This window comes from Pogona vitticeps, chromosome 5, assembly GCF_051106095.1.
Source record: "Pogona vitticeps strain Pit_001003342236 chromosome 5, PviZW2.1, whole genome shotgun sequence".
In the NCBI taxonomy this organism is placed as follows: domain Eukaryota; kingdom Metazoa; phylum Chordata; class Lepidosauria; order Squamata; family Agamidae; genus Pogona; species Pogona vitticeps.
The window spans coordinates 174,306,837-174,333,309 of NC_135787.1; the positions used below are offsets into that span (position 1 = coordinate 174,306,837).

The 26,473-nt window shown below is 42.4% G+C and overlaps 1 protein-coding gene across 4 annotated transcripts; it reads right to left on the reverse strand.

Moving 5' to 3' along the window:
* Window positions 1–5,909: 5,909 nt before the first annotated feature.
* Window positions 5,910–25,517, reverse strand: MRPS33 (mitochondrial ribosomal protein S33). 4 transcript variants are annotated; one of them, XM_020800505.3, is made up of 4 exons: window positions 15,477–25,517; window positions 15,182–15,270; window positions 11,672–11,936; window positions 5,910–6,059 (listed from the first exon to the last, which is right to left on the reverse strand). In XM_020800505.3, the coding sequence occupies exons 3-4, from the start codon at window positions 11,887–11,889 to the stop codon at window positions 5,951–5,953; spliced, it is 327 nt and encodes a 108-aa protein (XP_020656164.1). In that variant the 5' UTR covers window positions 11,890–11,936; window positions 15,182–15,270; window positions 15,477–25,517; the 3' UTR covers window positions 5,910–5,950. The 4 variants fall into 4 exon arrangements, with proteins under 4 accessions (XP_020656164.1, XP_072856054.1, XP_020656163.1 ...); XM_072999953.2 differs by having other exon boundaries at window positions 15,178–15,270; window positions 15,477–15,632; XM_020800504.3 differs by lacking the exon at window positions 15,182–15,270 and having other exon boundaries at window positions 15,477–15,630.
* Window positions 25,518–26,473: the final 956 nt, after the last annotated feature.

A 26,473-nucleotide genomic window follows, 5' to 3' on the forward strand; every position in this document is an offset into this window, starting at 1 on the left:
ACATGCCTGAGCCAATGTAGACATCGCAGTTTCAGTAATGTATACATGCTAAAAATTCCAGCACGTTCTAGGACTGCTCTATTTGGAACTTTGTCCTGCCAGGTGATTAACCAAAAATGCGTCGGAGACAACGCATATGGAACGTGTTCATCTTGCTCTCCTGCGTTGCACAAAGGGTCCAGGACTCACTGCAGTACAGGAGTGTGCTCAGGACACATGCTCTATAGACCTGGATATTGGTATATACAGCTTCTTATTAAGCCATACTCTTTTTTTGAGTCTAGAGAACATAGTAGCAGCTTTGCCAATGCGTTTATCCAGCTCGACATTTAGAGAAATGGCATCAGAGATCATTGAGCCAAGGTACACAAAGTCCTGAACAACCTCCAATTCTTGTGTGGAGATGGTAATAGAGGGAGGTGAGTCCACACCCTGGCCTATGACTTGTGTTTTCTTCAGGCTGATCGTTAATCCACAGTCTTGGCAGGCCTTGCTAAAACCATTCATCAGTTGTTGGAGCTCTTCAGCAGAATGGGCAACAACAGCTGCATCACCGGTAAAGAGTTAAGTCCCACATGCATTTCATACTTAGCCAGTTTTGCACCAAAGAACACTGGCATATGATCTACCCAGTTTGTTGGGCTATTGTTTTTGCTTTGTCATCATCCTTTCCATTTTCATAACATCTATACCTGCAGAGGAGTCCTGGAGCACTTAGAAGCTCATCTTGCTTGATCCAGTAAAGGTGCTACTGAACCCAACCTTTTGTTTTTACATCTGGATCACACAGCTAGTTTGTTTGTTTGTTTGTTTGTTTTTGCTTTGTGTGGTTGCTATTTTCTTTTTAAAACTTGAAATGGGATAGCTTCATTCTTTCGGCAGTGGAACTGTAAAATTTAAGTTGAATGTATAGTTATGGGGGGGGGGAGAAGAGGACTGGCCTCCCAGAAAAGGGGTGGACGGATATCACATTGTTGCCTTCCTAGCTTGTGCTGTGCCTTGTGCTCTGGTTTGAGTGTTGAGGGGCTGAGAGGAGACTGCTTTGTAGCAACCCGTAGCCTTCATTTCCTCCAAAAAGAAAAGGAACTGAAAGAAACTATTATAATAACTACTATTGAGAAAGTAAAGAACTGTATTTTTAAATCTTTTAGTTATTGTAGTAACTACTTACTTGTTTAAGACTTTACAAGTAGTACTCTAATGATACATTTTAAAAATGTAGTATTCTAAATTCTGCCTCCCAGATAGACTACACTTCCGTCACCACCAACTAGCTTCACTATTGGGAGAGTGGCTGATGTCACCCAACACATGTGCTGTTATTCCATGTGTTGCCTCTTGCAGAGTTCATTAGTTGAAAAGCCAAATAAACCTAAGAATAAACAGCAGCGGTGACATTAAAATGAATCCCATGAAATATTTACAGCGGGTTTTTATGACTAGTGAGATTATGCAAAGTGCAGTGGAGAGGCCCTAATGGGTATAAACCCCAGGACTTAGTCCACTTATTTTAATAGCTTCCCAAAATAAAGTAGTTCTGACTTGCTACTATTAGCATCACCTACTTTGATATAGTGCTTTTTACACTTGATTTTGTGGTGCTTTGTGTAAGATATTTTTAATGTTTCAAGCAATAGGGGAATAAACCAGTGGCTCGCAGGAGAGCATGTTAGAAGTGTCTTTTACATCAGTCTACTTGTGACACTTTTCTTGAGGCTCACTTAAATCCACTTCCTGCTTAGTTTCATCATTCCTAGTAGGGTGACTACTGAAGAGCCAGAGAGGTGAAATGTTATGTTTTCCTTTTTAATTAATTCATTATTTATAGAATGCTTTATGAAGTCTAGGTGCTACTGAATGATGTAAATAAAAAGTTTGCATATGATCCATGAATAAAAACAAAATCTGCAGTTAGATAACATTAGTAATATTAACAACAAAACAACAACATGCCATTAAGTCATTTCCCAGTTATAGACACTTCCCAGGCTTTCCCAGGTATAAAATACTCGAAAGTAGTTGATCATCTCTTTCTGGTGCTGCTTTACAACTGTACAGTTTGTCCGTGACCTTACAAAATGACCCTTCTTCTAGGAAGCATAGCGAGGAATCAGTTTCCTGACCCCTTTTCCCAGGCAGGTGCTCTAGCCAGCTCACCAGTCCCAACATCTTTATTAGCCCCTTTATTGACAGCTTGATAAGGTCACTAAAATGTCACCAGTAGGGCTCACTTTTAAGTTCTGTAGGTCTCCTTGGCAGGGTAGAAAGTACAGCATCTGGATGCTGAAGGAAGAAAGAAAACCCTTAAAAAAATCTGGCCTGGTGTAGTTATTTTAATATTTCATTCATTCATTCATTAGATTTATATACCGCCCATCTAGAACGTGTCTACTCTGGACGGTTTAATAAACTGACTTCTACAGTGAAGATTATAGATTCAGTGAAGATTCAGCTTTAGCTATACAAGCTAATGCAGTGGGGTGGGGGTTTAGCAGATCACGTGGATTCGATCTTACAGCTGAAGATCTACAGACCTTACAGCATAAAGGCTTCTGCAGTTTAACCCACAACGCCACCACATCCCTGTAGAGAATTATCTACTACTGGTCTAAATCATCTTTTTGTTATTTTTTGTTATTTCAAATATTTATGTAACTATTTTTAATTTAGTTCAAAGTGGCACTATGCTAGATCAATGTTACAGATAGAAAAAGAAATGTAAGAGTTTTGGCAGTGGGGGAGATGCCATGGTCTTGGCATCCAATACTTGACAAACCTCACAGCCACAATTTACTCTGACAGTGGTGACCAAAATGATTTTTGAAAATGCGATCAGAATCATAGCAAAATAAACAACACCTTCATGGGAGTTTAATACCCCTCCCCCACTTTCCAGCCAAAACAAAAAAAAAGACATGCTTAAATACTTGGATATTTTTAAATCAACTCCAAGTGAGGGAAACCCAAAGCAAAACAGGAGTATTACGATACTTGCAGTCAAGCTCTTAATCAAGAAGAGGATCAAGGTGGTGAGCAATTGAGGAAGGAGTTGTAGACTGAGGCCTTGGCTGGTCTTTCCTGGTCTTGGCAGCCCCATTAAAAAAAAACATGGCTCATGCTGACACAGGGGGAAAATTTGGGAAGAGAGATAGGGCAGTTGGAGGCAGATGCTTTAAAAAGGTGCTCATTGTACCTGTAATACAGTATTGTAACACACAATTTTAGGAGAAATACATATTTTAAGTGAATGCGTGGTTCTTAGGTGAAGAATAATTAAGAAGCTATGCATTATTTCACATAGCAGATTCTTTTCATTAGGTAGCAAATTATAGACATTTCAGTAAAAATAGGTTAGTGGTGGCAGGGACTGTTTTCCAGCCTATAATGAAATTAAGCCCTTTTATAAAGCACGGCCTTGGCAACTGCCTTGATCTAAAGGGCGGGCTGAATGAAAAAGTGAGAGTTTCAGTGGGGGCCATCAAAAAATGTGTAACCGAGCAAAACTGGAGGAGAACAAGGTCACAGGCTGAACGTACAAGGACTAGAAGGCATGGAGTTGATCCACCCCTGACTAAGTATAACTGATTGCATGCATCAACAGGGAACTATAGTTCAGTGAGAGGGAAATGTGCATCTGTCTGGAAGCTGTTGAATTGCAACATGCACATCTTAGCCACCATAGCCAATCGTAAGAGAGAATGGGAGACGCAGGCTAGTAATGGTAGGGCCACACATTCCCCATTGCTGCCCGATGCCCATATCCCCATCAAAAGGTACGTCTAGATGGTTTAATAATTCATAGAGTCACGTTTCCCTCACTGAGCTACAGTGAAATATAAAGCAAGATATATACTGTATCAAGGATAGTCAAATCCCAACATTCCCCTCAATAGATTATGCTATTAAAATAGAGCTTTTAAGAGTTCAACATCTGGAAGGACCAACTTTGCCTAACATACCTGAACAGATGTACACTGCTGCTTGCTGGTAGGACCTGTTATGAAATACTCTCCCCTTAGAGGTTCGACCAGCACCGACACTAACCTCAGTTCACTGCCAAGTTCAAACATGGCTATTCACCAAAGCCATTGGGGATTCAGGATCAGGGCTGTAACAGACTGTGGAGTCCCTCCACTACTGTTGTTTGAATATATGAAGTTTTTAATGCTACAGAATTGTTTTGCATTGCTTTTATTGTTGTACTCTGCTCTAAGATCTCAGCATGTAAATGTCCTTAAAAATACACTTATTAGAACAGAGGGCAAACATTTGGTAGATGAGTGTGAGATTAAGTCATATGATCAATTTTTAAGTTTCCTTTATGGTTTAGAATATTTTTTTTAATTATCTAGAGCTGTGATTCCCAAGCTTGGGTCCCTGGATGTTCTTGGACTAAAACTCCCAGAAGCCTTTACCACTAGCTATGCTAGCTAGGTTTTCTGGGAGTTGTACTCCAAGAACATCTGGGAAATGCATGGGTGGAAACCATTGCTCTAGAGAGCTCTCATAGATAGTAGCAACTTTCCATCCTGCATGAATAGTTATTTGATAACACGAAATCGGTGCATAGAAGAGAAGCAAATAGTTCACTCTGATACATCTTCCTCAGTTGAAGCATGTGGGGCTGCCCCTGAAAACAATCCAGTAGCTTCAACTGGTTCAAAATTTGGCTATCAAAAGTTTGATGGGAGCAGTCTTGTACCACCTAATTTAATCCATAATTTCCAAACTTAATTCAAGGTGCTGCTCTTATAAAGTTTATACACCAAAGAATCAGAATCTCTCAAAATTGCTGACTTCCCTTCTAAACTTGGGCAATAACTCTCTTTCCTTCTAAGGACCTAATTCTGGCTCCTACCACTACAGTATTAGGAAGGTGGGCTTTCTGCCAGGAATTCCAGCAGAAACACTCCAATTCTCGGATGGCCCATAGATGCTCCTTTTTAAAAGGGGCAGCAAATACAGTTTTATGTCAGTACAAATACAGTCCACTTTGTGGAGTTTCTTTCTCAACACACTTTTATGTTACTATCTTTTTGCTTTTAAGCTACTTTGGTGGATTTTTATCACCGATAACAGCTTTTTGGGGATTGCTATCACTTATATTTGTGTTGTGAGCTGCCTAGACCATTTTATTATATATATATATATATATATATATAGAGAGAGAGAGAGAGAGAGAGAGAGAGAGAGAGAGAGAGAGAGAGAGAGAGAGAGAGAGAGAGAGAGAGAGAGAGAGAGAGAGAGAGAGAGAGAGAGAGAGAGAGAGAGAGAGAGAGAGAGAGAGAGAGAGAGAGAGAGAGAGAGAGAGAGAGAGTTTCAGGAACTACAGTATTTCAATCCCAGTTCCTGCTGGGGATAAAATTGGCTGGATAGCTCAGTGGTTTAGGTATCTGGCTGAGCAGCCCGAGGTTGGCCATTCGATTAATCACAATGCCTCCTGTGAGTAGAGCCAGCTTGTGTGGCCTTGGGCAAGCTGCACAGTCCCAGGGCACCCCCAAAAGAAGGGAAGGGTAAACCACTTCTGAGTATTCTCTACCCGGAAAACCCTGAAAAGGGTTGCCATAAGTCAGAATTGACTTGACGGCATATGGTGCTGATGATTCCTGCTGGGGATACCCACAAACCCTATTTCCAGGGTTGAAACAGGGTGCGTGAAGGGTGGGACTGTCCACTGTTCAAAACTTCTGGGGGTATGATCTTCATTTCCCTTTCTTAGATTGCTTTTTACAGAGGGGACTCAGAAGACGTGTGTATCATGTGTTGTCTGCAAACTATCCAATTCCCACCCCTAGTTTAAATATCATATTTGGGCAGGGGCAACTACAGGTTCCCTACCCCAAGCCAAATCATCAGATCAGAGAGGAGGAAGGGAGATAGAAACTCCCCTTTCAACTGAAAGGCTACCGTCAGTTCCAACTGTTTTATTAAATACACTGGACATAGAATACTATGTTTTCTTCTTCAAGGCTCTCTTTCCTTCTCCTTTCTTGGGGGGTCCTTTTCCACGCAGCTTTTTCAAGCGTTTCATCTCCTCTTTGAAATCTTCATGTTCATCTCTGAAACGAAAAGGACAGAGGCAGAGGGCCAGTGAAGGCACCCAAAAGGTACAAGTTTTTCAACCCACAAATTCAAGCGGTGGCTTGCCCATTTTGATCAATGTGCAAATGTGCTTAGGAACACAGGAAGCTGTCTTACACTGGATTAGACCACGGGAGTGCCTAGTCCAGTACTGATGGTGTCATTCTGACCTAGCCAGAGAAGACAGTGCTAGACTTGGCTAGACAAGAAGCTGCTCATCAGTGTATCTTGCTCAGAAATCGCAAGTATTTCACTCTGATCAGAGATCACAACTGGAGAAACTGATTTCTTTGCTGTGCAACCAGGACTCTGGGAATTTGTTCCTTTGCAATGTTACTTGAATTTTTATTCAAAAGCCATCTACAACCATTTAATTTGCTGTAGTCTATTCACAGTAATTAATATTGGCTATAATTAGGGCTATGCAAGGGTTCTCTGATCTGATTTGAAGGCCAATTCAGGGCATACAAAGAGACCTCAGTTTGGTCCAGAGTGACCTGTGTCCCACCCAATTTTACTTGTTCCCCAGAACTGAGTGGATTTGCAAGCATCTTATCCCCTTGCATTGGAAACCAAAACAGTTACAACATATGTGTTTTTGCATTGATTTACATGAGATCCGGAGATATGACAAATCTCAAAGAGGGGAGTACACTATGCCAAAATTCCAGCAGCAAGCTTCAACGTTTGCATATTAGACACCTTTAAAACTTGCTTTTTAAACTGTGTACCCACTGGAGAAAGTGGGACTGGGAACCGCCAAACCCGTTTATCCGAAGGTCAGACCAGCACAAACTGCCAGCTGGCAGTTCGTGCCGATCTCTAACTGTTATTTATTGCTCACCCTCAAAAAGATTTGACAGATTACCAGCAAGGCTATTATAGTGCGAAAACGGACTATTAATATTTGGAAATCATGAATAAAATAGGTGAATTGGTGACTTAATGTAATGCAGCTCTGCATGTTTATGCAGGAAACAGAAGCCACTTTGCTGAATGCTTCTTATATTTTTTTCAAATTGTCTTCTCACCATGAAAAGGGCTAGAAACCAAAGTTTCATTGAAAGGAAGTGGAGAGAATGCATTTCAGGAAATAACAAGCCCTGGATCAAGAAACAGGTTTGTATATGTGAAGATCCAAGACGAAAATAATACAGTACAGTGGTGCCCCGTATAGCGAGATTAATCCGTTCCGGATTAACCTTCGCTATACGAAAACATCGCTGTGCGGGTAAGGAAAGCCTATTGGAACGCATTAAACTTAGTTTAATGCATTCCAATAAGCGTCCAAACTTACCCCTCCAGCGATGTTTTCGCGTCCGGCGGCCATTTTGGAGCCGCCGATCAGCTGATCGGCGGCTCCAAAATGGCCGCCGGATGACCCGAAATGGCCCCTATCAGTGTTTTCGCGCCCTCCCCTTGCTTGCGAGTGCAGCGATTGGGGCTGATCCGTATAGCGATCCCCAAAAAGGGATCGCTATACGGATTCTTCGTTAAACGGTGTGCTCGTTAAGCGAGGCACCACTGTACTTAAGTATGACTTCACTGTACAAGGAAGAAAATTCTTTGCATTCCATATTCCTGCAAAGTCCTGCTTCACTTGCTGTTTTTCCTCATTACATGTTGCTGAAACCTACAGCTTTCTGACAAGGACATATTATTAAGCCTGGAATATTTGGAGGGAAGGCTTTAATCAGACTCGAGAGAGTAGTCTCTTCACAAATCTTGTCTGGCTGCAGTAAGGATTCTGCTTAAACTAACAAGATCAAAGTATGCCTTTTAATAAAGCCAACTCTGATTAAAGAGCCCTGCACCATATTAGAGCTTTAATGTTGATTTACCTTTCCTAGTTGATCCTTTGGTCCATTAGCAAGATACTATCATTTGCCCAAGGCCTTCCAGCTGCTAATATCATTAAAACGTTCATGAACTACCTCTTAGGCCTTGATTTCGTTCCACCCCCATTAACTGCCTGCTGCCTACAGCCAAATGTATTTTTGAAAAGCAAGTGTAATCCCTTGTGGGCTTTTTTCCCCCTGAACAAGAGACCTGCCTAAAAGAGAAGCTTGCAATGGCCGAACATATAATTTACATCTTTCAGAGCCAAAGGGAAGCCCCTGCATGAAGGGGCGCAGCTCTGCCATTTTCTCCTGAGAGCCCAGAGAACACCACCTGGACGGCCATGATCTCAGGCTTAAAAATAGCACCAGCGACTGTCTATTAGAAGAATATGTTCTGAAGTCAGCCTGCATGTCAACATGGCAGGGTTCAACAGCTCTCAATTCCATCTATGCAACCTTGGTGTGATGTGGTCTAAACCTAGAAGAAAGCCATCGTTTCCTACTACGCTGAAGGTGGGAATCATGCAGCCCCCAAGGCTAATTTTTTTTGCCACCTCAGACCTTCCCACATTTTTTAAAAAAAGAAACTTTACAAATATTCCTTGAAATGGGAGAACTGGGCCTCTTGAGGGGGACAATTCTGCTCTCCAACACACTTGGAAGGGCTGCTCTAGCTCCTGGAGGGTCTTGGGACCCTAAGAAATGATACGCAGAGTCTGGAGCCTGCCCACACCAGCATGGTACAAACCACCCCTGGGAGACTTTCTCCAGAATTTAGAGAGGGGATCTTCGCAATTGTCTCCCAGGGGAGATGAAGTAGCGCCATCACAGGTGGCTGGGCAGATTGGTCCCTCCCCTTGGACCCAGGCTGTCCACTCACCGCTTGCAGTGCAGCCGTGGTTATTTGTGCCGTGACGACCACAGAAGGACCCCGGCTGGAGCCGAATGGTCAGCAGCACAGGGAGGTGGGGAAGCCCCGGTTGGGCTATTTCTGCAATTAGCACGGCACGAACAATAATGGCTGCACCACAAGCAGTAAGTGGATGGCCTGGTTCTGAGGGGAGGATCCAATTGGCCCAGCCACCTGTGGTGGCAATATTTGTATTCATCTCCTGGGGGAGATGAAAACAAAAATCCCATCTCTTCTCCAGATGCTTCCCCCTGTTGTACACCAGCAGGAGATCATAAGCAGCTCTTTCTGGTTTCAAACAAACCGCAGTTTCTTGTCACATCTGAGCTTAGATAGGCGGTTTCTTTAAACCTATGTTGGTGTTGGGATCAGTGTTGGACTTTCCTGTTTCTTCCCTACCTCCTCAAGCTCTGAAGTTCCCAGACTGAAAAAGATTCCTGCTGAACTTAGAGGTGCACCTCTTTTCGTATTTCCGTGGACTAATATCAGTCTTACGAGTATCTACCCTTGATGTTTGATTCTGTGTAGCACCACGCTGCTTCTCGCGCCCCACTGGCTGAAATCCTACTACTTATTGTAGTCAGCTCCACCAGAGTAGGCCCACTGAATCAGTGGGGATTTGATGAGTCTTCTCTGTAAATTCAATTTTGTTCAGATGGGCCTAGGTTAGTTGTGGTTTACTTTATTGTAGTACGTCACAACTAGAATAGGCCCATTTGAATCAATGGAGCTTAGAGAGGAATTGATTCACTAGTCTCATTACCCTAAACAATGGGATTTTGGCCACTGTGTGCCTGTGCATATAGGCGCATCCTCCACCTAGAGAAGGGCAGAATCCAGGTAGCAGGAACTTTTGATGCAGCCACATTCCCCTTTCTCTGTAAGCTACCAGAGGTGGGTAGGGAAAATAATTTTCATTGCTGGGACTCAGCCAGCAGCAAGTTGGGCCTCAGAGTATTATATTCTTCCTTCTCTTTCTGGGGATAGGATAGGGAGAGGAGCAAAGGAGCTAAGTTCTGAGCGAAGCACCAGGTCACAATGCTCCATTTACCACTCCAGCATTCCCCCCTCCCGTTTTCTGCATAGTTTCCTACCACTGTTTTAAATTCTAAACTTGAGAAATGGTGAATTTCTAAAACTGGAAACCCCTCTTACCCCTAGGAGTAAGCAGCAGGTTTTACAACTGCTAAATGGGCCCTTGTTATTCAGATCAGAGAGGAGGAAGGGAAATAAGAGAGCCTGTTCTCCAAATGTTAAGCTTCTGCAAGAAATAACTGGCATATCAGTGGTTTAGATATCTGACTATGGAGCCAGATGTTGGGAGTTCAATTCCCCACAGTGCCTCCTTGACAGGCGTCGGATTCAAAGATCCATAAGGTCCCTTCCAGCCCTGCAATTCTAAGATTATTTTCAAAATTAAAGCCATGTATAAGTTAGCTGATGACAGGGGTCTAGGCCAGAATTTGAAGGAGTTTCTAGACTATCCTGCTATATGAGGCTAGATTGTCCAGCTATGTTTGAACTGAAAATACCAGAACAGTCATGCCTCGCTTTAGGATTGCCCCGTATAACGACGAATCTGCTTAATGATGTCTTTTTTGCGATCACAAAACGATGCTTCCTATGGGCAAAATCCGCTGTGTGATGATCGGTTCCCTGCTTCAGGAACCGATTTTTTGCATTACGACAATCAGCAAACAGCTGATTGTCGGAATCCAAAATGGCCGCCGGCTGGAGAAAATGACCCCCCGCTGTTTTCTAGGACAGATTCCTCGCTAGACAGGCACTGAAAATGGCCGCTGTATGGAAGATCTTTGCTGGACAGTGAGTTTTTAGCCCACTGGAATGCATTAACCCGGTTTTAATGCGTTTCAATGGGTTTTTAATTTTCTACAGCGATTTCGCTGGAACGAATTAACATCGTTAAGTGAAGCACCACTGAATTTGGAAGCTAGTGTATACAAAATATACAGTTCCTACCACTCTGCCTGAAGTAAAGCAAGACACTTTTATGGCAGCACTATGTGTGGTGCTTGGTCCTTAGAATCATAGAATAATGGAGTTGGAAGGGGCCTATAAGGCCATCAAGCCCAACATCTTGCTCAATGCAGGAAGCCAAGTCAAAGTAGATTGACAGATGGTTGCCCAATTTCTCTTGAATACCTCCAGCGTTGGAGCACTCACCACCTCAAGTAATTAGTTCCATTGTCATACTGCTCTAACAGTTAAGAAGTTTACCCGATATTCAGCTAGATCTGCCTTCCTGTAGCTTGAACCCATTATGACATGCCCTGTACTCTGGGATGATCAAGAACAGATCCTGCCCCTCCTCTGCATGACTTACCTTACAAGTATTTTAAAAAGTGCTATCATATCTCCCCCTCAGTCTTCTTTTCTCAAGGCTAGACATGCCCAGTTCTTTAAGTCTTTCCTCATAGGTCTTGGTTTCCAGTTCCCTAATTATCCTTGTTGCCCTCATCTGAACTTGTTCCAGTTTGTTGGCATCCTTCTTGTGAGTCCTAATCAGTGCTGAATAGAGGGGCAGTAGTGCTTCTCAGGCGATGGAGACTTCTGTTGATGCAGTTTAAAAAAGCATTGGCCGTTTTTTGAGGCCTCATTGTACTGTTGGCTCATATTCAGCCTGTGATCTACACCAATTCCAAGATCCTTCTAGCATGTAGAATTACTGAGCCAAGTCTTCCCCATCTTGTAACTGTGCATTTAGATTCTTTCCCCCTAGGTATAGAACTTTGCACTTATCCCTGTTAAATTTCATTCTATTTTTTTTCAGCCTGCTCTTTTTTCTTCATCACATCCACATAGCACATGCCTGGCTTACCTGTAGAGGCCATAGAAACGAAGCTTCTTCATGAGGCCATAGTAGGTTTTGTGGGGTGGATACCAATCATAAACTTCCTTCCGTTTTGCATAGGGCGGTTCACTTAGCAGTTTCACGACTTTCATTGATGACGAATCAGTTGGCCGAGCAACTTCTCCAAATATGCGAGCACTGAGGCGGGCCATCCGTATGGCATAACTGGAAAGGCTGGATGACATCTTTAAGTACAGACTGGCCACCTGAGCCTATGCATGGATTCTCTTTACTAAAAGCAGGAAATAGTGAAGTGTTAATGCATTCCGCTCTGCTACAAGCAATTTAAACAAAACAGCTACTCCCTCTCTTTAAGTACAGTATTCTCCTTTCAAACATGCCGAGTATTTTATGAGTTACCTCTTGTTTTTCACTGACATGTTACAAAGCTGAAGATTCTTATAAAGACTTCTTGATGACTCTCTTCATTTCCTGCAAAACCTATATTTAAGACTTTGCTGAGAGCCACGTAAGAGCAACCTGAGGCACCCTGAGATGAACCACAACTCCATCTGAGATAGGCTGGAGGTTGTGGTAATGATACACAAAACACAACATCACTTGGGATCACAATACCTGAGCACAAACATTTTACTCTACCATCCTGCCTAGTGACCAAGGTTTTATGAGAAGATATCCTTGATGATTCCACGCAGGTCTGAGACCCACCTAAAGTCCATGAGAAGCAGGGCTTTTAGTGCATCTGCTCCCATCCTGTGGAATGTCCTACCGATGGAGAAAAACAGCCTTGTGATTAATGACCCAAAACAACAGTCTAGGTTAAATAATACCTTTATTGTATCATTGAAAATAAATACCAATAAAGCTATTACTTAAGTCAGAATTTTGTTTCCAATTCAGGTTATCCTTTTCTGTTTTCAACTCTTGTTGAACATTTTTCTGTCCAGGTAAGTACTTCTTAACTACACTCTAGTCATTGTTTTATTAAGGTATTCATTTTTTATTATGACGGTTGTATATTTGCTTCAATCTATTGCACATCACTTTGAAATATTTTTATATGGCACAGTTCAAAAACTCTATAAAGGAACCTGCACTACTGCCAGGGGCTAATGGGAGCTGGAAGTCCACCAACATCCAAAAGGCCACAAGTTGCCCAACCTGTAGCGCTACCCTTTGGTTCTCAGCCTCAGGTTAAAAGAGGACTAACTGTCTCCTTTTCTCCCATTATTATTTTTGCCCTATTTCCAGCCATGGTCATTTCCCCTTTTCACTGGGAAATGGTAAACTCCTCAGGGCAATGACTCTTTTTCTGTTTATTTAATCCTCCATCAGCCTTCTCCAACCTGGTGCTTTCCAAATGGGTTATACCAATGCTCCCATTATTCCTGCCAAGCTTGGAGCACCATATGGAGAATCTCCAGCCTTCCAGATTTCTGAACCAGTCCCACAACTATTTACCACTAGCCATGAATTTCTTATGGAGTTTAAACAAGATTGATCTCTAAGCCCATTAAAGTCAGATCTATGGCTTGGGGTGGCGCACAACAACTCTCCAACTTTTCCATGGCTGCGCCCAGATTTTAGAACATCTTAATAAAAGAGGCTAAGTTCATACCTTCTCTAGTTCTTTCATCAACCGCAGACACAGTTTTACACAGGCAGCCCCTTGACATGTAATCTGACATCCAGATGAATGATTGGACTATTTCTCTGCTTTTATTGCTGTGTTTTATCCTATGTGTAAATTATGTTTTCAATTGTTTCTGAAAATTTCTTTTGGATACACACTGAATTGTTACTTCGTTTGAGTGGATTTTGGCCAAAATGCAGGAAAATAAAACAGACAGCTGCTTTAATGGTTAGACTGTTATGACACTGGAGACATGGGTTGACATCCCTACTTGGCCATGAAACTCACTGGGTGACCTAGAGAAAGTTAGTCTCCCTGTTTGACCCACCTTACAGGATTGTTAGGAGGATAGAATGGCAGGGTAGAAGATACATATCACCTTCTACTCACTTGAGGAAAGGTAAGATATAAACACAACTAATAAATAGCAAGAAATAAATTCCAACGTGGCAGCTCCTCAGCTTTTTGAAAAGGACTCTGTGCTTTTTCAATCTTCTCTTCAGCTTAAACGCGGCCAGTTACTTCAAAACTTTCCACACCACTTATTATCTTCACTAGCTTCTTCTGGACATTTTTCTATGTTGTTTTCATAGAATCATAGAATAATTGAGTTGGAAAGGGCCTATAAAGCCATCAGGTCTAACCACCCTGCTCAATGCAGAAATCAAAGCAGATCTGGCAGAAGGTTGTCCAATTTCTCTTGAATGCCTCCAGTGTTGGAACATTCACACACACACCCAAGGTAATTGGTTCCACTGTGATACCACACTAACAGTTAAGGTGTTTTTGGCTATTCAACTAATATCTGGTCCTCTGTAACTTGAGTCTATTATTACATGTTCTGCACTCTGGGATGATCAAGAATAGATCCTGCCTCTCCTCTGTATGACTACCTTTCAAGTATTAGAAAAATGCTACCATATCTCCCCTCAGTTTTCTTTTCTCAAGGGTAGACATCCCCAGTTCTTTTGGTCTTGGTTTCCAATTCTCTGATCATCCTTGTTGCCCTCCTCTGAACTTGCTCATTTGTTGGCATCCTTCTTAAAGTGCAGTGTTCAGAACTAGTCACAGTATTAGACTATAACTCTGTTAATGCATCCTAAAATAGCACTGGCCTTTTTTGCAGCCACATCACACTGTTGGCTGATATTCAGCTTGTGATCTACAATTCCAAGATCCTTCTCACTCGTAGTTTTAGTATTGTTCTTACAGTTTACTACTCTGAACCAGACACATTATAGTATTTATAACACCAGCAGGGAACATTTGGGACTCTGGCTGTTCAGTATTACAACTTTTCTAATCCCTTAGTAGTAAGGTGGCTGAGGCTTGAAGCTGATATCCAAAAAGCAGGAGAGTCAGAAATTACCCAACCCTAATTTATACCATGTATACATCCAAACAGAGAAAGACACAATCTGCCAAATATTTAGCAGAATACTATTCAAGTAGTAGTGAACAGTACAGCAAGCTAAGAAAAACAAAGGAAAAGATTGCAAATGATTTTTTTAAAAAAAGCAAGACTGGATATGGGATAAATACAAGAGAAACAAAACTTTAATGTGTAGAAATTTGAAACACAGCATGAGTGGAAGCTAATATAGGTGAAAACAAAATAAAAATTAAAGGATACAATATAACTGGTGGCAACTTAAAGACTAACTTTTCTATTTTATTTTTTTTACTGTGAGCTTTCAGGGACAAATGAAAACGAATAGAGAGTTAAGCCTAATTACAGGATTTTGAGGCAAAAGATGATCTTAGCAATGGAAAAAGATAAATGGGCTGAAAAAGGGCTCCCCCCCCCCCCAAGGACGGGTCTACAAGGAGGCAACTACTGGAGGCTGCCATGCATACAGTATTTACGCAGAAGTAATACCTACTCGCCGTAACTGCAAAGTGACTTTAGGGCACATTAAGAGCAGTAGCTCCTATTCAGCACGTATTCCTAATGTTTTGAGCCTAACAAAGCCTGCAAAAGACAGAAGTCAAATTACTAGAGAGGCGAAGATAGGAAACAAGTAACTGAGTTTGATAAGAGCACAACGAACCCAACCTCCCAAATGGAATCACTATTCTTATTTTTACTTCTTATAATATACACCTCCTTGGACAATTCCCCCTCCCCCGAAAAAAACTCAGCTCCATCAAGACGAAAAAAATCTTGAAAAACCTCACCTTTCCACCCTTCAGCCCATGCAACTTCCCCCTGCAGGAAACGTCCTTCCTTCTAAATCTTCCGGGTAAGTCTATTGGCGGTGTGTGAAAACGGAACGGAATCTATAGGTTAGCGAGGCGCAGGCGGGTTATTCCCACCGCATGCCGCCATCTTGAGCAGCACTGGATGTGACGTCATTGTACGGAACCCGAGCTTACTCCGCTTCTGTCAATGGGGCGCTACTCTGCCCAATTGAACGCCGATGCTGGCCGTCCTTTTACGTAAAACTTTACTCAGAGGTAAATCCCCTTGCGTTCAAAGGAGATTACTCGCATGTAAGTGCATCAGAGCGCAGTCTTAGACGTGCCTACATTTCCACAAGATTGGGCTGTGAATCTATTTTGTGCATTCACAAAGGTCACAAATTTGTTAATTTGGATAAACCTGTCTTCCTTATATAGTCTTACTTGAGAGTAAGCATTTCTTTATCGTGAGAGACAATTACTTCCAAATAAACAAGCAGAAGATCAGGGTGTGCGGTCTCTTAATTTCACTATAGGCTTTGACTGTTTTACAATGCAATCCTGTAGAGGTTTTGCAAATGTCAAGCTCCCTGAGTGCATTGGGGTGAATGTTCCATTTCAAACGAATATTAGCCACTTTAATATACCGTGGTGGGATCCAAAGAAAGGGATCTTGGGGGTTTGCTAGATAGATAACATGAAAATATAATTTACCTATTGCTTAGCTACTATACAAAAAGCATGTCATGTACTGGCCTTGGGATACCCAGTGTGGTGTGTAGTGGATAGAGTGATGGACTACGTAGGACTCTGGAGAAGAGTTTGAATCTCTCCTCAGCCATGGAAAGACTGGGAGGAATGGAGCCGGTAACTCCCCCCCCTTAAATATCTTATTTACCTTTAAAACTGTATTAGGGTTGCTCTAAGTTGGGTCTGACTTGAGGGCACTGAACACACACACGTTGAGCATAATTAGGAAAATAAATGAAAATATAAGTGTTAATATCATTTTGCCCTTATACAAATCTATGGGGCAAACACAGCTGGAATACACCATTATATTCTGGCCACTGCACCTGAGCTACAGTACAGTAGAGCTGAAAAAGGTGTGGGAAGAGTCAACCAAAATTATCCAGACATTGGGGCATGGGGAGAGATATTGAGCTTGGACTTGAAGGGCAGCAATGAAGGAATTAGAAAACATCATCAAGTGTAAGGATGTGCCAGTGGAGATGAAGATCAAGATCAGCCATACCCTTGTATTCCCAACACCATACATGGGTGTAAAATCTGTACAGTAAAGAAAGCTGACAGAGAAAAAAAATTGATTAATTTGAAATGTGATGCTGGAGAAGAGTTTTGCAGATACTGTATCCTGGACTGCCAGAAAGAAGAATAAGTGGGTCCTAAGATCAAATCAAGCTTGAACTATCTCTGGAGGCAAAACTGTTGACACTGAGGGTGTCCTACTTTGGGCACATCATGAGAAGGCAAGATTTTCCAGAAAAGACAATGATGCTGGGAAAAGTGGAAGGCGACAAGAAAGGAGGAAGACCAAATAAGAGATGAATTGACTCCCTAAAAGAAACCACAGACTTGAGTTCGCAAGAGCTGAGTAGGACTGTTGAGGACAGGACATTTTAGAGATCTCACATCCATAAGGTCACCATAAGTCAGAGATGACTTGATGGCATGTAACAAGTACAAATGCAAATAAGGAGAGACATTATGTTGATGTATACAATAATGCATGGTATGGATAAAGTGGGTAAGGAGAGGCTTTCCTCTCATAATAGTGCAGGTGGAAGAATCAGGATGGATAAAAGGAAGTGCTTCTGTACATAGGGTGTAGTTAGATGGTGGAGTTCACTGCTACAAAATGTTGTGGTGCTTGTCAACTTGGATGGCTTTAAATGGGGATTGGTTAAATTCACAGGGGATAAGACCATCCAAGGGGGCTTGTGGACAAAGATGGGAGGAGGGCTTTACCTCAAACCTTCAGGGGATGTCCCCTACCTAATAAGCTACCTATAGGGCCATCAGTGACTACTAGTCTTGATGGATGTATATTTCCTCCAAGGTAGTATAACCTACGCAGATCGGTTGATTGGGAGCAAGACCAACGAGGTGGATGTGTCAAGGATCCCTATGTTTACCAAACCCATACAAGTTGTTTGTGAAGACTTACTAGTTGTAGGCCATGGGAAATGGAGCTCTTCTTCGGATGCATTGTCCTCCGCTTGTAGGAGAGGAACTGGAAATATGTGTCTATATGTGGCAGAACTAGGAAACTCCTTTCCACCTGTGCTGAGTATATGCAGAATTCATAATACCTGAATACACAATTTGTTGGATTATAACTCCTATCATCACTGACCATGGTCAGTTCTGGTTAGGACTGATGGGATATGCATTCCAATGATCAGCTTTTTTTTAACATTACATTTATACCCAACCATGCAACCTGAAAGAACTTGATAGGAAACCCAAAGTTCTCATCTAACCACTGATTAGATCCAGACTTGTTTAAGCTTTCATAAGTTTGCCGTATCCTGTACCATCAAAGCATGCCCCATAGTTTCCTACTTTTGCTCATTTCCTAATTTGGAACAGCAAAGTGATTTTGCACCATTGGGAAGCATGCTGGGGTATATCACAGATGGTCATTGTAGCACTGTGTTCATGTTATCCCTTGCTAAAACTTTTAATTTGTATTGCTTTTAACCTGCCCGCCCTCTATCTTAGAAAGACCACATACCTTCCTTTAACTTTCAGAATGAGACAAATGTTCTGATTCAAATATAGATGTATTTTTTTAAAGAAGACAGCACATTCCCTTGAGGAGCTTATCTCACTTGCCTTGATGCTGCAAGCCACAAATGTCTTCTGCACATGGATGGCTATATTGAGGTTGATGAGACTTTCAGCCTACCCACAAAATAAAACTAGCACATACCAGGAAATGATCATTTTAAAAAACTCTGCAACCAACAGCAGCCATCTTTTTATTGTTTACATAGAGGCCAATAAAATGTAAATTCAAAACTTTATTAAGTGTGATAAAAAGTAAAAAGCTCTTTGTGACTGGCGTGCATTTTGCATTAATGGGATTATTTGTTGCTTTTGATTATATTAGGTAGCATGGTGGCTCCCAAAGGCAGCAGCTGGCTAGGCGCTTTAGAATCATGGCCCATAGAGCCACAACAGTAAACCAAGAGCTAATGTCATTTACACAAGACGCTTGTTTATTTCTCAGTAGAATAGAGGATGTCTTGTATAATTTATAAAGCCATAAATAGTTTGGTGGCCCATTTGCTCTCAGTTCAGTTTCCTAGCTTCTGTAATGAAATGGAAAACCTGCCACATCTCAGAACAGGAATGCAAAGCTTCTACTGTACTACGAGAATCTGAAGTTACATCTGTCAGCTTTTGCGGTATCAGTTGTGTTCTCAGTAAGCACCTCAGGCTGATCCACTAGGAAGGCCAGAAGTCACGTTTAGTTCAGATGCGGTGCCCATTTGGACTGTACCATAACTGATGGGGCAAAACCATCTCCAGACCAAAGCTTCAAAAAGTTATTTTTTTAGATGGTACCTCTAAGAATCTCAGCCAATGTGGCCACTGGTCAGATTCTTTTTGCCAAGGAGTCTAGACCATAGGTGAAGCCAAGTTTCAAACTAGGTGAGGGGACCACCTCACACATATTCTTCATTTTCACGGTTAAAAATGGCTGAAGACATTTTTACCCTGTGGTTACCATATACTGTAAGTTGTTTATGAGGACTTACTGGTTGTAGGCCAAGGTCGAGAGAATGAAGGAACACCAGTCCCCTGTTAAGCCTGCTTATACCACGTTGTTGAGGAAGAGAAATCCCTACAAAGAGACTGGAAAAGGCAAGTGAGGAATCAACCAGGCCATTCCTAAATTCCTCTCCTTGATACTAAGAAGATGGAGATCCTTTCAGTCTGAAGAGGCTTTAACTTCTGAAGACAGCAAATACCTCTATGTTTATGCAGAACTAATAGCAATGGCAGTTTATGATTTACAGAATTCCATGGTGAAATATAGAAATATGCCTAATCCCCAGAGCTTTGGACAGATTCTTTTTTTACTTTTTCTTTTTTGGCATAAAATTCTCAAAACTGACCACGCTGGCTGAGAGGTTCTGGGAGTCACAGTATCAAGAAAATGTAGATTTCCCATTATATTAAGCTTATATTAAGTCATGTCCTCGTTCCAGCCATCTCAGGTGTTTATGGAGTGACTAGCCTCAGTTCTCTAATGTTTCAGGGGGAGGGTCTTCCAAGACCTACCTGGATATGCCTCAAACTACATGTGATTACTGCTACCTACAAAGCTTGTGCTCTACCACTGAACTACAGATATTTCCTAGCAATGATTCTGGCATTGTTAACAGTGCTCTGTAGTTATCTTAAGATCAAACCAGAGGCAGGGTTCATAAGTTGTTCCTTCTGCTGTTAGTTCTATTAACTGATGATGTGCCACCAGAGATAAGAAGGTTACTTCTACTGCCAGTATTTATTGAGAGAGAGGAGGAGAAAAGTCAGTAATGGAAGGTTTCTTGATGACAACAGAGTGGGAGGAAAAGGCGGTAAAGAAGGGGAGCTGGGGTTCAGAAGAGTGGATAAACACGGGGGGGGGAGAGAGAGAGAGAAAGGGAGTAAACGACAAGACAAAGAAGAAGGGCCATAGGTGTCTTCATTCCCAAAGAAGGAAGAAAGGGATAGTGATGGAGGGAGCAGACCCTCACACGGATGTGGAGTGACAGGCATAGAAGTCCAGTTAGAGGAGTTAGACCCGCTAGAATGGATGGTCTATGTCTGTCCAAGAGGGAAGGGTCCTTGGAGGAAAGCGGTCCATCCGAAACCCACCCCCACTGGAGAGACACCCCACAAAGGCAAGCGGGCATGTCATGCTGTGGGACCATATGCGCAGTAAGGAGCACCCCATTGAGGAAGCCGAACGACTGGGAGAGATTTGGGATGTCACCGCACTGAAGGAGAGAACTATACAGGTGGGACTGCCTATGATGTGGGCTGGTTCGCCTATGTTTAATGGTCCCGTCGGACCTACAGAAGTTTTTGTACACCCTTCCCTTTCTGAAGATAGTAAATGTTCTGTTAAAGATATCCTGTCTTCTGTGGTTAATTGCGTTAAAAAAGAGGAACTGCTTAAATCAGAACAAGAACCCAATGGGGGAATACATTTGAAAAATTCCTGGACACTTCAGCTGGTCCAGAGTGGAGGCCAAATAGGAGTGGCATACGTATAAAGATCATATGGCTCCTTTGTGAAAGCAGAGGTGCTATCTATTTCTCAGCCAGTTCAATGTTCTCCTTATAGACTATAGTATTCTGAAACAGCCTAAGACCCAGATATTTGAAGGATTTTAATACTGATTCTTGCTTGAGCCTGATGTCACTTTATGTGTACAAGTTACTTTTATATCCAGTGGTAAATACAGAAGTGAACATGCTTATACTGACAGTCCCCATAGTCACCCCGCCTCATAAAGAGAGTCCAGAAATCCAGACACATGGAGTGGTCAATTTCAACAGCTGAGGAGCAGGTTGTTTGTAAACGTAGTGGCCCTTAACTGCCCAATCAAGGCCAAACCACACTCAAACACTTTGCATTATTGCAGGCATGGTTTGCTACAAAACTGCTCCTGAGAAAAGCCATTTCTCTCGCCACTAGCTTGACGACTGCAGCTAAGCTCAAAGGAAGCAACAGAGCCTGAAGAGGTGGCGGATGATGTCATGTAACTCAGAAAGTCACAGAGTATTGACCTTGTAAGCTGTGGCTGTTCTTCACCACTGTTTATATTTCACATTTCCTCCAGTCAGTTTGAGCTGGCAAAGCATGGCTCTCTTGTGCCTCATTTTATCCTCATAACAACCCTGTGAGGTACGCCAAAGTGTAACTGGTTATGTTCACCTAGTGAGTGTCAAGATTCTAACTGGGGTCTTGAGCTACGCTCTCCCAAGCCCTAGGCCTCCAGTGTTCTAATCAGTGGTACCACCACAGGCTCTTTGGTGAACGTTCCTCTGTCAGAATTTCTCTCTTCACCGTCCTCAGTCAGCAGCTGGAACCCAGTGTACCAAGCAGTGCCTTCTGTACTAGATTAAAAAAAAAACCATTAAAAATGGCAGCTAGATGACCGCCATTTAAATATCTCATTGCCTGCATGGCATAACATTTCATTGGGACACAAAGGGTGACAAAAATAGTTCCCATTACTGTCAGATAGAGCAGTATCAGTACAGTATTGACAGGTATTTTGAAGGGAGGCTATTAGGTATATTAGTTAGGGCCCCACTAGACAAGCCCCTTATGCCAAGGCTTGTCTGAAGCCAGCCCTCTTCCAGGCAGGGATGCAGAGACATGTCTAGAGAAGACAAATTCTTTCCTTACCCAGCTATAGTCCTAAGACAGGGGTGGGCAGCACATGCCCTGTTAGGTGCAGACAGGATTAAACTATTTTTTTGGGGATGTCGCTCAGTTCCGCAATCCACATGACCCACTATAAGAAGACAAACGAGAGTTATATTTTAAGGGGCATTTCACACTTTGGTGCGGGAATTCAGGACAAAGTGGGGAAAAGTCCCCCAAATGTGGCAGCTTCCCCTGGTTGGTCATTGAATTTTGGAAGTTCCATTTTTCCCTCAAATTGGCCATCAGAGGAAGGGCTATCATGACTTCTGGGGAGAGAAAGAAGCCCCATACCCACCAAAATTGCCCACACTGGTTCTAGGAGAAGGATAACTTCTATTGCATGGATGGGTGATGGTGTACTTTGACTGCAACTCCTGTCAGCCACAGTTGCCCACCTTTGATCTAGAAGCCAACATTGTATATATCCATGTTGCCTGTCTATGTCTACTGTTTTGCTCAAGGTAGAAGGAGTTTGGGAAGGGGGTGAGGGGGCTTGGATCCATAAATCCAAGACGTGTCAAATGCAGTAATTACTCTCTTTTGTCATCCAGCCCCCTAGTGACCTCAAAGGAAAAGAAATCATTAAATGAAGGCAACCACTGATCTATAAAGTGTTTATATATTAACGATATAATGTATATGAACTGCTGGATAGCTCAGTGGCTTAGGCATCTAGCTACAGAGCCAGAGGTTGGGAGATTGATTCCATACCGGGCATCCTTAACAGGGGTTGGACTCAATGATCCATAGGGTTCCTTCCAGCTCTGTAATTCTAGGATGATGATGATTGACACTTTGAACACTTGTATCAATGGCTAGATATTATTTCAAGATGAAAGGATAGCTGGGGTAACTTTATCTCCCTTTCTAATTCGAGCTTAAAATTATTTGTAAGTACTCTTCGAAAATTCCTCTCTCCAAGCTGTTCTGTCTAATATATAGACTAAAATATTTAAGACCAGGAAAAAACTCATGTTGCATGAATCTGTCCATCTTTTACATGTTGGGGGGCGGCTATGTGCAGAATCATTTAAATAGGAATTAAAGAAACTCATAATGAGGGTGAAAGAGGAGAGCGCAAAAATGGTCTGAAGCTCAACATCAAAAAAACTGAGATCATGGACACCGGTCCCATCACTTCCTGGCAAATAGAAGAGGAAGATATAGAGGCAGTGAGATATTTTACTTTCTTGGGCTCCAGATGGTGACAGCAACCACAAAATTAAAAGATGCCTGCTTCTTGGGAGGAAAGCGATGACAAACCTCGACAGCATCTTAAAAGCAGAGACATCACCTTGTCGACAAAGGTCCGCATAGTCAAAGCTATGGTTTTCCCAGTAGCGATGTATGGCAGTGACACCTGGGCCATACAGAAGGCTGACCACCAAAGAATTGATGCTTTTGAATTGTGGTGCTGGAGGAGACTCTTGAGAGTCCCCTGGACTGCAAGGAGATCAAGCCTATCCGTTTTGAAGGAAAGCAACCCTGAGTGCTCACTGGAAGGACAGATCCTGAAGCTGAGGGTCCAGTACTTTGGCCATCTCATAAGAAGAGAAATCTCCCTGGAAAAGACCCTGATGTTGGGAAAGTGTGAGGGCAAGAGGAGAAGGGGACGACAGAGGATGAGATGGGTGGACAGTGTCATTGAAGCGACCAACATGAATTTGACCCAACTTGGGGAGGCAGTGGAAGACAGGAGGGCCTGGTGTGCTCTGGTCCGTGGGGTCACGAAGAGTCGGACATGACTTAATGACTAAACAACAAATGTGCAGAACCCCACCCATGTTATCACCCCTTCACTGATGGGAACCCTTCGGCAGGGACTTTTTATGGGGAAGCCAAACTACTTCATCTCTAAATTTCATCTTGATGGCATTCTTGCAGGAGTGAAAGATGTTCCTGTTTGGACCTCCACTGGAAGTGCCATGGGAATTCTGGGAATTGTAGTCCAGAAAGTGGACTACAATTCCAAACTGGGGGGTAGGATTTAGATACTATCTTTTATGTGTGTGTCTCCATGCACACACTTTATAGTGGTACAAGGGCAACCTTCACAGACCTGGTGTCCTCCAGCTGTCTTGGCTTGCGACACCTATCATTCCCAGTTTGCATGGTTAAACTAGGGAAACATTTGTCACAATTGAGGTAATGGAGAAAAGTTAGGGAGGGAAGAGGGGCAACGCTTGCTGTAATTCCGGCAGAAATGAACGAGTTCGTTTGAGCTTAGAAACTGCCCCAGTCCCAAGCGGACCTTTTAGCTCATCTCAGCCTCCCTTCTCCCCCAGCAACCACTTCAATGGATCAAATCCCCCAGCATTTGATCCAATGAAAACAGAATGTAGATGAAACCAATGTACAATATTCTGCTTCCTGGTTATCCAATCAGACTCAGATGGAATGCTGAAAACTTATTTAAAAGGTATTAGATAAGATCACAAAATTCGCATGTAAAACCAACATGTAAATCACTCATACTTAGTTGAAATAAATATCCCGCTAGTTGTAGCAGGATCCCATTGACTGGAATAGGTGGTATGGAATCTGCAGCCTCCAGATCTCCCTCCCGGATTAGCGCTTTTGCTGTCCCAAGGCACGAGGCTGGAGATGACGTGAGTTGTAGTCCAATACATCTGGAATGGGACCAAGGTTGTCTAATGAGAACGGAGGGGGAGATTTCCCTCATTTTAGAGTTCTTTTCTCCTTCCTGCACATTTCCTGCCACTTCAATTTATAATCCTCTCTTTGTCATCTAATCATTCCCACAGCATCCCATTATAATAAAGCAAACTGCGTTTAGGATTTCAGGTGGGAAAATATAAGCTGCAGGCACTGCTGAACTCAGAAGAACCAAAGAGTGCATTTTCATGTAAATGATCTCATAATGAAGAAGGAGGGGAGAAAGATATAAAACTTTGTACAAGAGCCTCATAGACTTGTTTCTAAATAGCACACACCCCCCCACTCCACACACCAGTACAGTACTTGGCATCAGCTGCTATTAGAGATATTTCAGTGCTATTGAGTGAAGCTACTCAGCCGGGACTATCTGCCAGAAAAGATACAAAAGAATACTCCCCCCCCCTTCTCTATCCTTCTATAAATATAGAGATCTTTGGAATAATATGCCTCCTTGGGTTCTCCCCCAGACATCTTAACTCCAGCCCTCTTGTGACAAATTTATAATATTCACAAATATTGACTAAAAATAATCCTCAGATTTTTATTTCATTGTGTGCCAATAGTTAGCAGCAAAACACGTCACCAGCTGTGGCTGGTGCTGCAGACTCATTCTAGACAGGAGGTATTCATTCTTGAGAGGCGGTGTTAAGCTCTAGTTCTGCCTCTCAATGAGCCTGTGGTTGCAGCTGACATTGGTCGATGATAACCCCCCCCCCCATTGGTATGAATGTCTCTCCGCTATGTGCACAGTAAAATGTTTGTATTTCTTTTGTTTCCTGTTCTTTAGTGAGCACCTGTTTCATTTCCATGATTTATACATACCAGTGCTTTCATATAACATGAAAAGAAATGCCTCCTAGGGTTATTTCATTTTAGGTTTCCCTTCCATATCTTCTAGCTCTCCAAAAGCCTCACAGAACTCTTAAAAACTACTTCAAAAAGCAGAGAGGCAAAGCAACAGAGAATCAATCTACGTACTTCAAAAGCAGGCAACAATTCCTGAGAAAGAAGAACCACAATTAGACCTATGTAGGCACCGGTTTATAGAGAGAGAGAGTCTCTAGCAGTGCCTACTCCCCAAATCATACAACCACCAGAGGCCCTCTTTTTCATGTGGCCACCCAAGAAATATGGGAGGGAAGAATGAGGGAATGCAAGAATACCAGCTACTGCCACTTAACACTAGCTGCACATGTGACACATCTCACAATGTATTATAATTTTATTACACTCTAGAAATTGTCTCTTAATTTATGAATTATTGGCTGGAATCCAGTAATAGGTTGCAGCTAGAGTAGGCCCATTGAAGCAATTGAACTTAATGAGGCGTTAACTCAACAGGTCCACATGGATACAATGGTCTTGTTCTAGTTATAATTTACTACTTGATTTCAGCCATTGAGAGTGAATTTCCAATTGTCTTGGGTGTATACTATCGTGTTTAGTTGATCAAAGCATTAAAAAAGGCCCTGGGTTTTGTAATTAGACCAAATTCCAATATAAGTGCAGCAACCTTGTATTTAAAATAACTTATGGATGAATAACAGCCAAACAGAGGTTGGCCAACTTAGCCTCTCTTGGTTCTTTTTAAGTGATACCTTGCAGATTTTTGCCTTTAGGTCACCTCCTCCTTAGATTACTTTCAGCTTCTTCTAGGATACTGTATTGTTTTCTGTGACTTTTTTTTCTGGAATGGATGGATGGCCATGAGGGTGCCCCCATGTTGGCTTTCAGCACCTTCCCACCCATGAAGATCAGCTCTGGGGTAGGAGAATTTGCACCCAGCTCCAGCTTTTATCTTGTTTTAACTTGTATTGATTTCCTGGAAACATAAAGATCCATTTTTCCTTTTGCCTTG